Here is a 13,050-nt window from a genome sequence, read left to right as displayed (position 1 = left end):
AAGGGTCTGTCTCCCCAGCAAGACCACACATTGCATTCTCATTGTGATGTGCTGCCCTTCTATCACTGGGCTGTCAGGCCACCAACCCACTGCAAAAGTCCGAGTCACCATAATGGGCGGTCTTCCCTGGGCCTCCAGAAAGGGTTAATAGAAAGCAGAAAGAATACATAGGATTCAATGCGGTACTTCTGCTCATGGCATTTTTGCTCATATGGGATTTATGATATTCTACTGCTAACTTAGTATTGTACCTCATTCTCAAGTGTCGAAACTCTTCATGACATCATCATAGCTACAGCACAATGTGAATGCACAGCAAAAGTCAATGAGGGAATTGAAATAAATTATAAACTAAATTTTAAAACAATTGAAAGATAATAGTTAACATTTTACGATTTATTTCATTTTTTGCAGCACTAGAAAGCATGGAAGGCTATTATTATAATAAAGATAATGTGTCTGCAGAAGATTTTCAAGCCCAGATTAATGCAGTGTCACTAGAAAAAGTAAAACAGTATAACCAAAATCTCAGGTAAGTAATCAGCTTTGAACATACTGTCTTAAATTATTTTCTTCCATACACACAACTTATCTTCCATCGTGCAGTGAAGCTTTTTGAGCTGTGGTAGCTGCTGCCAAAGCAACATTTTTTTAAAATCTGCACATCCAATCAGATCTGTAATGGCTGATTAGAAGCCCTGCTGGGCAAAAGCTCCATCTGGCTCTGTCCATTTTCTAGAAACACTTGGTGAGTGCCAAGAAGTGTGTCAATACATGCCATGTTGGGGGGCCCCTGCTCCAGAAAATACTAATAAATATCTCAACTGCACTAAAATTCATTATAAATATCTGCTGTCTATTGTTTCCTCCCCTCTTGCTCTGCTTAATCACCTTTTTTCCATCCGACTCCCTTTGGCTGATCTCTTGGTCAATCAAAAGAATGTTATATTTTCAGAAACATTGTAAAGCCCAGGTGCTCCTCACCCCTTGCAGATCGTTTAGATTTGTACAGATGGCCTGTTAAATGTCTAACTAGTCTCAGTAATTTTCAGGATTCACTGTAAAGAGTTTGGAATGGTGAAACATAGGGCCTTTTCGCACGGGGATCTTTGTTGCAAATTGTTTGCGGAATGAAAAATCGCCATTTAAAATAGTGGAATTCGTCGTTATGCATACCTGCCTTTGTAGTGGAATCAGTTGCGTTTTTTAGCGTTTCCCACAGGCTTCCGGTCTCGGCAGAAATCGCTAGAAAGGAAGCGCTATTGCCAAGCTCGTCCCGCCCCTGGTCGTCAAGCAGCCAATGGGCAGCCGTTAGCATGCTCCCAAACAGCCCCTTTCCCTTTAAGAAAGGTTTTTTTTAAAAAAAAACCGACCCATAGCAACGAATCTAGGTAGATTCGTTGCTACGGAGAGACTCATCCAGCTGCCTAATGTGAGCTGTCGTTTGATTGTATGATCGTTTGCACGCTGCCTCGAGTGATAAAAAAAAATTCCCCCCCCCTTCTCACGGACCCGATTTTCGGTTGAATTTATGTGTAAAAAATAAAGGGACTTTATTTCAGCAAACGGGCTTTTAAGTGGTTTGTGCTTAGTGACTAAAGGTGAAGGACTGAAGCCAGGGAAGCCTCTAAACAGAAAGAGGCTCGCCGGTGCGTTTATCCCCGCTCGCTCGGAGAAAAAAAAATGGCGATCGCTTCGCCGGAAGTTTGGAGGAGAGAGCCAGGGGGAGGGACTTTGAAGAACCAGCAACAATGGTAACGCACAGGTCTTTAGCGCTACTGTTGCAGATTGGTTGCAGGAGTGTATCGCTATCCGGAGGGTGAATCCACTTTTCTGGATTCCCCTGAAAGCGCCACAACGAAGCGCTTTTTGCGGGTCGGTTTCAGGATTGTTGCAGATTGTCTACGACGTCGTGGGTTATGGCAAATTAGTAGCGTTTCCAATTAGCAACCATTGTGCTATTTTGAAGCCGTGCGAAATGGCCCATAATATGGTGAGTTAAAAAATGTAACTACACACACGTATATTATTAAAGAATAAAATAAAGTCTGGAGTATGGGACAGGGAATTAAAAATAGGGTAATTTTCAAGAAAAAATTCTAAAATAATTAGGTAAAGGTATCCCCTGTGCAAGCACCGAGTCATGTCTGACCCTTGGGGTGACGCCCTCTAGCGTTTTTCATGGCAGACTCAATACGGGGTGGTTTGCCAGTGCCTTCCCCAGTCATTACCGTTTACCCCCCAGCAAGCTGGGTACTCATTTACCGACCTTGGAAGGATGGAAGGCTGAGTCAACCTTGAGCCGGCTGCTGGGATTGAACTCCCAGCCTCATGGGCAAAGCTTTCAGACAGCTGCCTTACCACTCTGCGCCACAAGAGGCTTTTCCTAAACTAATTAGGAAACTGTTATAATAATTATGAAAAACTAATTATTAACTATTTTATGCCTAGTATCTACCTACAGTTGGTGAAGTTTTCTTATATAAAAGTACAGAACAAAAAAAATTATAACAAAATATAAACATTAGTCAGAACAATGTAGTTAGTACTGAATGCTTTGAGCTGTATAAATCAGAATTTATACAACAAAAAACTTTTCTAGTTTCATTGGGCTGTATCCAACAATGATCTTTTGCTAGCATAAACAGCTCTGAGCAGGAAAAAAAAAACCCCTCAGACATCAGCAGAACAGAGTCGTTGGATACAACCCAATAGTTTAAGATGAGAAACTTTGTTGTCAGCGGTTTTAGAAGTGAACATTTAGGAGATATATAAACAATGAAAAACCACTTGTCAGTGACAAGCAGTTTAGTAAGCTATTATTAGTTCATTAAAATGGAAAAATGAGTATTCTGGAATAAAAACAGGGTGGGGAAAAACAAACCTATGTTTGCATGTTGTACCATTTAGCCTGACTGAAAGGGCAAGCTGGTGTGCATGGAATTCTGCACTTATGAAAGGGTCTAACCTTTCAGCTAATCAGTGAAAGCATAGATGGCGGGTCAGAAAGCATTACAGGGAATTCAAATCCCAGTCATAAAACATAAATAGCTTAAATTTATGAGATTCTCCTGTGATTATTTAGAGACCTATGTTGCCTATCTGTTTTTTAACAACTCCTGCCTCAGTTATCTTCATGTTACCGCGTGGAACTTAACTCATGGCAGTGAACACAGATCTTTAACATAAACTGGTCTAAGAACATCTTGTTTGTTTGTTTGTTTATTACATTTATATACTGCCCTCCCTGAAGGCTCAGGGCAGTTCACATAAAACAGAAACAATACAGATAACTTAGAAATTGAGGGGACGGTCTACAGATAAGAACAAACCTGGTTCCCCAAAATCATAAGACGCTACATGGCACTATAGTTGAGGAAGGCTACGGATGGCTCTCCCTTCTCCTCTGCCAGTCAGCTGATAATAGGTACAGTAGCTGATAGGTTAGATCCTTTCACAAATGCAGAATTCTACTCACACCAGCCTGTCCTTTCAGTCAGGCTAAATGGTATGAGGTTTATTCATCACCAGAGACAGGCTTAACAACTGGGTACTCTGTCAAAATCAGGATTTCATCAGTGTAAGACCAAATGAAGGCCAAATCTCTTTACTGGTCCAGTCAGTAGTACTGCTGTCCAAAAGAAGAGACTGTATGGCAATGCCTGTTGTTGTGGCAGGTCAGAGGATTTCCCCAGCCTCAGCTGTTCAGTGATGATGTCTCCTAATGCTGGCCCCTGAATCAAATCTTTCAAAAGTTACAACCTACATATGTTAATCTGAGAGCTATTATAAGATATTGTACAAATGGCATCTAATACCACCTATGATGAATGATCAGTAAGAAGGCTCAGCTTAAGCGCTAGAGGTATCATTCATCTTTGTCTAGGGGTTTTGTGCGTGTGTGTTTTGCATATTTGATAAATTTCCCCTGTAATGCAGGAACCATTGCTAAAAATGTTCTACATTTTTTACATCATGTTTCATGAGATACACATTAGTCTGTAAAAATGATCAGAGCAAATATTTATTACAGGACCAAGGACAAAACCTGTTGTATTCAGGAATACAATGGACACTAGATTGGGTGGTGGTGGAAGAACTCTGTGGATGGCCCCTCCCTCCCCCCAGGACCTGGAAAGGCTGCAGGCTGGAAGCCCCCAGGCAGGGAACTAACTGGCAGGGGCAGCTATCATGCAGCAGGAATTTGCAGCTTCTGAGCTTTGAAGGGAAGTGGAAGGAGGAGGGGGTGGTCAGAGGTGGGGGATGGAAGGTGATTGGCTGGCTGCTAGACAGATAGGCAAGCCAGTTGGAGGAGGAGGCACTCAGCTGCCCTCAGTGGGTGTTAAGCACTAAGTGGTACTTAAGCCATGAGACATGCTCCTCCTCCTAGGCCTTACTACAAATATTAAGTTTTCATATTTACAGTAAATAAATTGTTTACAAATTTTATCTGAATTCCTTCCTCCTTCTTGAGCAATACGTTCCCATCTGCTAAATGTTATCTCAGAGTAAGTTTACAGCACTACCTTCTTCCTGAACTTAGAAAATATTTTTAAAAATCCCATTGCAAGAGCCAATAAAAGAGAATTTGTAAAAAGTAATTATAAAATACAGCTGCAATATTGCTGAGATTATAACAATAAAGCATACAACCATTAAAATGACACTGGGGTATATGTTAAAGACTTCTTCACGGTTTGGAAAATCTTAAGTATATTTTTTAAAGAACAGACACTTCACACATAAGAGAAGCTTTCTGTCTCATACCTTAATTGTTTGCAGCAACCTAACATGCCACCTAAGCATAATGCGTTCACTAGGGTGTGCAGTACAGCTATTGAAATATGAAGCAAATAAAGGCATAGATTTCATGACATACTGACATTGATGGATTCAGTTAAGAAGAGGCTGCAATTCTCAGATTAATGAATAATTTGGTCTGTTGGACTAAGGGAAAATAATGCTCTGTTTCACTTACCCAGCTTGTACACAATTCCCATTTTATACACTTTTTCTTGAATGTGAGCTAAAATTGTGTTACTTTGCATTAAGCTAAGATTGGGTCACTTTCATCTCTGTTTTCATGTGTGAAACCTAGAACAGTTTTCATTAAAAAAATATACTAACATTCCATACATTGCAAAAGCCATGTAGAACCAATATTAATTGGTTTGGTGAGGTACAGCTCCATCTTCACCAAGGTGTTAACCAACATTACTCTGCTACAGGCTTTAAAATTTCTTGGGGTTTAATGCGTTAGATAAAGCTTTCCCAAAAGAGAGGCTATTAGTTGAATATATATGTGAACATGAGAACCTCTTGTGGCGTAGAGTGCTAAGGCAGCAGACATGCAGTCTGAAGCTCTGCCCATGAGGCTGGGAGTTCAATCCCAGCAGCCAGCTCAAGGTTGACTCAGCCTTCCATCCTTCCGAGGTTAGTAAAATGAGGACCCAGCTTGTTGGGGGGTAAACGGTAATGACTGGGGAAGGCACTGGCAAACCACCCCGTATTGAGTCTGCCATGAAAACGCTAGAGGGTGTCACCCCAAGGGTCAGACATGAGCCGGTGCTTGCACAGGGGATACCTTTACCTTATTCTTTATAAAGAAGGCAGAAATCTTTTTTTCCTCTTGTCTTCATTGAAAAGGGTACTTTTAATAAGCAACTCAACAGAACTAAAATACAGACTATTAAAAAAAATTCAGTATACATAGGAAACCACCAGATAGTAAAATTGAGAGATTTGAAATTGGGGATAGGCTGTGAGGCTTTTGTGAGCTATCTTGCAGAGAAAATATTGCTGCTCCACCAGGACTTAGGCAGGGTTGATGTAGAGTGTAATCAGAATCCTACATTAGATCACTGTAGTCTACTCTCCTTGGTGGAAGTGGACAAGACCCTGGCAGCAGTCTGGCCAACCACATGTCCTCTTGACCTGCGTCCCTCAAGCTAGTAAAAGCAATGGTGAAGAGCTCCAAAGTCCTCTCCACTGGATTGCACTTTCCAATGCAGTCATTGCTCTAATGTCATTTGGCTACGATGGCATGATTGCTAGGGACAATCATGAAGTCCCTGGAAAATGCAACCCAGTGGCATACTCTGAGCATGATGGGAGGCAATATGGCATCATTCAAGATAGTTGTGGCTGAGGTTCTGGAGGTGCCCCAGACTTTGAGCTGTGCCTCCGCAGCTTGCTGGGTGCCATACTACAGCAGTAGCACTTTCCTACAGAGGAGGGAAGGCTGCTCCACATCCATACAGAATTCACCATGTATGCAGAGTTCCTGAACATCATCACTGCCATGGATTGTGTCTACATTGTCCATTTCCCACTGCAGGTGTACTGCAACTACCACTGCTTCTACAGCCAGAACATATAGGTCAGCTGTGGCCAACAGGGTATCTTAACAGACTTTGGTACCAAGTTTCAGGGCAGTAGGCATGATGCTCAGGTTATTGCAGTGTGCAACGAGAACCATCTGCTGGCTGCCAGGTTGAGGGTCTGGCTTCTGGGTACCAACACCAAGGGCTGGTATTGGTTTGGGCATGCGTGGGTGAGAGGGGTGAACTGATGGCTGTCCCTCCGCTTTTCACAGATAACTGCAGTAACACCCTGCTTATGCCATATGCCAGGGATGCAGCCTTTGGCAGCCATGGTGGGGTTATAATTTGTTGGATGGCATTATATCCACCATGTTAATGTGTCAGGATGCTGGTCAGGGAGACACTCTCATTATTACCCTGGGATCGTTCAGTTTGGGTACAGTCTGTTGTCTTGGCTGGTTCCAGTCAGCATGGCTGCATAAGTGCTTTGAAGGTGCCCCTGCAGCTATCTTGAGTGCTTTCCAGATCACTACTGGCTCCTTGTTGTACTGAGTTCTTTTGACCAAGCAAGAAAGGTACAAAATTTAATCATTGCTTTAGGAATTTGTATCTGACCATGGCTGTGTACAAGACTTTTGTACACAGACTTTTGATTAATATCAAAAGAAGAACAAGAACAAGACTTTTGATTAATATCCTTGCCTTTGGTCACAGACTTATTTATCAAAATAACTTCATCTTGGTCAGTTTATGACAAATGAAAGATATTATGTTAGGAGCCATGTTGTAATGTAATTAGTTTGACCACTGAGGAAGGTCAATTGGCCTGATATGTGTCTGGTCAGAGTCAAGATTTGTTACTTTTATATGTCATGTATATTTTCAATGATAATTGATGCTATTATGAGAGCCAATATTTGTAATCCACTGTGAAATAAATATATACATCAGTTTTGTACAGTTATTAATTATTAATTGATAACAGCATTATTAGGCCTATACATTTATACTTCCTTAATCTTCGGGTACGTAATTCAATTGGGTTGAGTTAAGGTTATTTTCTTCTCTCTTTTTAATTTCACCTTGGAGGCACACCTGCTGGGGGTGGGGATGTTATTGCTTATTACAATAGCATTGCTCAGTACTCATGTACTAAGCTATGGGTTTTAGTGCCATGTCATCTTGGCACTGATGCTGCAAACTGTGCCTCTACCTCACCTCAGGAATGTCTCTTCCTGTGTCAGTGTGGTGGGTACAGTGGCAGGCCTGTGATGACAGGCCATTACAAGATAAGTTTGAACTTCAGCAGTTAAAAATGCTAAAACAAACAATATTCTCTGTGCAAGGACTAAGTATTTAACATTTGTTACTTGTCACTTTCAGTAGATTCAAAAATATTGTTGTGTTTGGGCATCCTGCCAACTTTTCCATTAGCTTTTCTCATAAAATTTGATTAAGGTCCTAAGCAAGCATTTAGCAATTAAGAAAAGTGCTTTGAGAATTTGTATGCTGTCCTCAGCTTTCCATGTTCTGAGAAATATAAAAAATATTTTTGTGAAAAGCTATACAAGTGTTGTGCTTTCAGATTTTCTGTGCCAGCTAATTATTTCATTCTTTTAGATAGCTTACTTCTGAAAACCAAATTGGTGTTGCAAATTATGCTATTCAGTTTCAATGGTTAATGAATAATGATTTCATTAATGCAGCAATTAGCTTAATTGCATGTTCTCTCCTAAGAGCCATGTAGCTTCTTTCTGTGTACTGAGCTGATTGATTTTCCTATACTGTGTTCCTGTGTGAGATTCATCTAGTGATGTAGCGATTTGACTATTGGAGAACCTCAAACACTACTCAACTATGAAGCTTATTTGGTGTGTTTTGATCTTTGTTTCTTAATTTCTTGCTTAAATTAATTATATTATAAATTTTAGTATACGAGAAATCTTATAGCATGCAGCTGAATATTTAAACGTTTACCATTGGAATAGCATGATGTGGCTAGTTCTGGGAGGGAAGCCCCCTTTGGGCCTTTCCCAATCATGTGTGCTTATGGTCCTATAGAATAGTGTCTAAGGCCCTATCCAAAAAGTGTTCCAAGCCTGGAAAAAAGATGTCTCATAGTGATGACAGTGAGCTCTGCCTCCTGTGTCTGAGAGAAGGCTATAATGTTAGAGCTTGCCTGGTTTGCCAGCATTTAACCCCTAAGGAATGATCAGATAGAGCCTCTAGACTCTAAAGCTGTACTATGGAAGGAGCCTTTGTCTTCCTTGGTCCCTTCTAAATTGATTCCAAGCTCAGGATTGACAGCTTCAGGTCTATCTCCTCCAATTGCCAAGCCATGTTCCACACCCACTTCAGTCTGTTCAGTAGCAGCATATTTGACAATCAAAACAAGACAACCCCACTTCCTCCTAAAAGGGTTGCTTCGAGCTCCTTGGAGACTGAGTCTAGATGGCTGTGTTCACCTTCTTCAAGGCCTTTGGTTAAGGTCTGATCTCAGAACTTCTTGCAAAGAAGCACAAGATGTCAACACAGAGACAAGACAGAGTCTGTGCCCAAATGAACAAGTGTAGTTCACTCTAAGGGTCTGGATCTTGACCAGGATATTATCCTGGTTCCTCCTTGTACCTCATCACCTCAGTTAGCTTAATTTATAGGTTCCTTCTCTGAAGGAGATGAAGACCAGTCTAGAATCCCTGTAGGACAGCCTCTACCTAGGGATCTCTTTGCTGTGGCAACAGTCAGGTCTTCCAAAGCATTTACTATATGTTCCCATCTTATTTTAGTTGATGGGGAGAAGAAGAGTTGCTTTTTATACGCCACTTTTCACTACCTGAAAGAGTCTCAAAACAACCAACATTGCCTTCCCTTCCACTCCCCACAACATACACCATGTGAGGTAGATGGGACAGAGACTGTGACAAGTCCAAGGTCTCCCTGCTAGCTTCATATGGCGGAGTGGGGAATCAAATCTGGTTTGCTAGATTAGAAGTTGCAGCTCTTAATCACTTCTGACAATACTTCAGAGCCATCACCTGATGATACAGTAGATCAGGGGTAGTCAACCTGTGGTCCTCCAAATGTCCATGGACTACAATTCCCATGAGCCCCTGCTAGCAAATGCCGGCAGGTACTCATGGGAATTGTAGTCCATGGACATCTGGAGGACCACAGGTTGACCACCCCTGCAGTAGACTGACTCTGACTCTGATATTGCCCAAGGAAGACCTCTGACTCTATGGGAAACAGATGTTCAAGTATGGCAAAGGTCATTGATATTGATATGACTACTTCAGACAACAGTCTGAAATACAGAATTTTGAGCCATCTCTATTCTGAAATCCCCAGTATAGTGCCATTTTCTATCCTGGAGGGGTTATTCAAACTCCAGGTCCCCATATGGCAAAAAACAGCCTCTGTTGAGGACACACCTTGCAAGATAGAAAACCTGTATAGAATAAAGCAAGATTCTTATTAATTGCTGCCTATACCTCCCTTCTGCTGTCTTAATTGATCACAGTAGGTATGCAGATATACCAACAACCAGCTCCACACTCATTACCAATGAACAGAGAAAGCCACTGATTGGACACTTTTGGGGTGAAGATTTTACTCTTCATCTGTGCTTAACTTTTGCATAGCTAATGACCAAACAATTATGGGAAGATGTTGTGGAAGGGGGGTATAGGAAAGGCACATCCACCAATGCCTACTCCATTGATGGAAGAGCCTCGTTGTGATCAGTGGAAGGCTCCTTGTGATATAAATACATATCAGAATGGACTGGTAGAAATGAACCATGAAGTATCAAGAGAAGAATGCATCAAATTGTGTACATTTTCCCTGCTTGGGGTTTTGTGATTCTTTGATTTGTTTTGAGTGCTGCAATCATAAATAAGTCAAATAGCTTGTCTTTATTTTAAAAGAGCATTGAACAATTAACATATTGTGGATACTTATTTTCTCAGGGCATTTTACGTGGACAAGTCAAATCTTCCACCTAACTCAACATCAAAAGCTGCTTACATAGATAAGGTAAAACCAAATGATATATGCAATTATACTCTCAAGATCTGGATCAGCTTTGCCTTAAGTAATATTTTAATGCATGCTACTCACTAGAAAGCATTTATGCTTCATAGGCAGTAGGCTGAAGGGCTAGATTAACCATGTAGAATAAATGACTATTATATGACCATGAGTGCTATAGTTTTGAAGGATGGAAGGTATTATCTATCTTCTGTCTGTGTTTCGGAGGTTCAGGAATACAAGGACTGCTGATGCAATTTTTTCCCTTATGGCTTCTTTAAACAAGGATGCAAATAGAAAAATGTATGTTCCACACAATTTCATATCAGAAATGTATGTGCTGGTACTGGAAATCTGCATGTTGCATCTTTAAGATGAAATGCTGATTGCATGTACTGAGAGATATATGTAGTACATTCTTCTTGCATGTACAGTCAATATATTGCAAACTGTATGAACTGAAGTTTATGAACAATTTTCAGATGTGGAGCATATTTTATCATGGCCCCATGAGCAGATAATTAAATTCATAGCCTAGAGCCATGAAACCCCAGGTTTGCAGAAATGTAAACAAACACCTCCCCCTGCAAGAATAGCAGAAACAGCAATTGTAACTTTAAAAGGTGGATGCTCTTTGAAATCTCAGTAGTCACTACTGACTACTGACAGTAGTCACTCCTCCTGCCCTGGAGGGAAAAATCATTGGGATTAGGTCCGGCAGGAGCCATTGGGCAACGTTGATACCATGCAATTTGCGCAACTCACAAAGGTGTGGCTACCAGATAATTTGATGCCACACAATTCACCTGGGCTCAGCAGTAGCTACCACAAAACTCATCTGAGTAAACTTCTGAAAATGGGCCAGATCTTTTCCAAGAAGAGGCTATCAGGGGAAGGGAAGGAGGGAACACTGAGAACCAGTGTAATGTAGTGGTTAGTGTGACGGACTAGGATCTGGGAAACCTAGGTTCAGATCTTCACTCTGTCAGGGAAACTTGCTGGGTGGCAGTAGGCCAGTCTCTCTCTCTGTCAGGGTTCTTGTGAAGGTAAAATATTTGGGGACCTCACTAGGGGAACAGGTAGGATATAAATTCAGTGAATAAGCTCAGGGAGCAGATAAAAGAAGAGTGAGTTGGTAAGCGAAAAGTCAAAAAGGAAACAGAAAAGAGGGCTGCCAGGAAGAAAAAGGAAACAGTGAGAGAAAAGGGGATATGAGGTAAAGTGTGTGGGTTTCATGCTTTTAGTAATCTAATATGAATGCTCTCACTCTGTGAGAAAAATTGTCTCTGTAACAAGAGCTTTGTCCCTTATTTTCAGCTGACGCGGCCCATCAATTCATTTGATGAACTTTACCGACTAATGGTGTCTTTCATAAGATCAAAGCGTACTGCGAGCTGTGCCAACACAGCCTGCAGTGCCTCTGGAGTTGGACTGCTGTCTGTCGCTTCAGAACTCTGCAGCAGACTTGGAGCTTGCCATGTTATCTTGTGCAATAGTGGAGTTCACCGGTATGATAACTTAGCCATTTTCTTAATTGCAATTTATTTCTATTAGCCACTATTAGCAGAGTCTAACTCCAATATGTTGACATCCACAGCCACGGATCTGGGCCACTTGGACACTATAGAAATCTTTCTGCAAACTTGAGGGACCCCCTAGGTTTGCAGAAAACCCTTAAGTCTTCAAAAAAAAAATACACAGGCAAGTAAAATTCCCTCAAAAGTAAAAACAGTGTTCTCTGTGCAAGTTCAGAAGAATGCACACACCCCAGCAGTTGGAGGAAGCAGGGAACCACTCTGGGGTCAGCATCAGCAGTGCACCCTGAAGCTCTGTGCTAGGCCCAGTGGCAGCAGTGGTACAGCCTGGGAGCTGTGCTGGTCCTGGTAGGAGAGCACTGGGGCTGCAGCCAGGCTGGCAGCTGCTGAAAAACCCAGGGCTCCATGCCAGTTATGGGGGTGCTCTGCAAGAGAGTGGAGGGAGGAAGGGGGGATTCTCTACCATGAATTTCCCACATTATTATTTATTTATAGTTTGGTTTATTTATAACACCCCACTCCGCAAACAGGCTTGGAGTGATTTATAACAGGAAAAAATAAAAGCATCATTAAAACAGTTTAAAACAAAGTTCATTCTTCATTCCTCCTGCTGTCTCTCTGTCTCATACCATTGTTCAGTTCTAACAATAATTTATTCAATGTTTAACTGTATTTATGTTTGTAGATCTTATGATTACATAAGCTTACATAATGTAGAGCTTATGATTAAGAACAGGTGGTTTGGGATACTGTTCTTTGGTTTAAAACTTTTCAGCTTGAATTTCCATGAATTTCATTTTGTAGCTTGAAGAAAGCTTGTGGGCCTCAGTTACCCACCTCCCTCAACATGTGATGTGTGGATAATAACATTGGCATAGAGCTGGCTGTTACAGTATCAATGAGTTGTTTTGTGTGTAGTAATCTGAGTACAGAGAAGGGCACTAAGGTCATACCTGCCATGATTGTGTGTGTGTTATGTACCATCAAATTGCTTCCAAGTTGTTGCGACCCTATGAATTAATGACAGACAATACATCAGGGGTAGTCAAACTGTGGCCCTCCAGATGCCCATGGACTACATTTCCCATGAGCCCCTGCCAGCGATTGCTGGCAGGGGCTCATGGGAATTGTAGTCCATGGGCATCTGGAGGGCCGCAGTTTGA

The 13,050-nt window shown here is 41.5% G+C and overlaps 1 protein-coding gene and 1 long non-coding RNA gene across 10 annotated transcripts in view; one reads left to right on the top strand and one right to left on the bottom strand.

Moving 5' to 3' along the window:
- Positions 1 to 13,050, bottom strand: part of LOC143844705 (uncharacterized) — a 76,715-nt gene that overhangs the window by 27,657 nt on the left and 36,008 nt on the right. The window lies entirely within an intron of this gene.
- The window catches only part of PREX2 (phosphatidylinositol-3,4,5-trisphosphate dependent Rac exchange factor 2), a 125,333-nt gene that overhangs the window by 95,267 nt on the left and 17,016 nt on the right, over positions 1 to 13,050 (top strand). For all 6 annotated transcript variants that reach the window (XM_077352209.1, XM_077352211.1, XM_077352208.1 and 3 more), the window contains 3 exons: positions 415 to 532; positions 10,292 to 10,358; positions 11,670 to 11,860. In XM_077352209.1, coding sequence (XP_077208324.1) covers positions 415 to 532; positions 10,292 to 10,358; positions 11,670 to 11,860 — 376 coding nt within the window. The remainder of the gene's footprint in view (positions 1 to 414; positions 533 to 10,291; positions 10,359 to 11,669; positions 11,861 to 13,050) is intronic.

This window comes from Paroedura picta, chromosome 9 (genome assembly GCF_049243985.1).
Source record: "Paroedura picta isolate Pp20150507F chromosome 9, Ppicta_v3.0, whole genome shotgun sequence".
Classification (NCBI taxonomy): domain Eukaryota; kingdom Metazoa; phylum Chordata; class Lepidosauria; order Squamata; family Gekkonidae; genus Paroedura; species Paroedura picta.
Note: the sequence above shows the minus strand (reverse complement) of the source record. Positions and strands in the feature narration are given on the sequence as shown.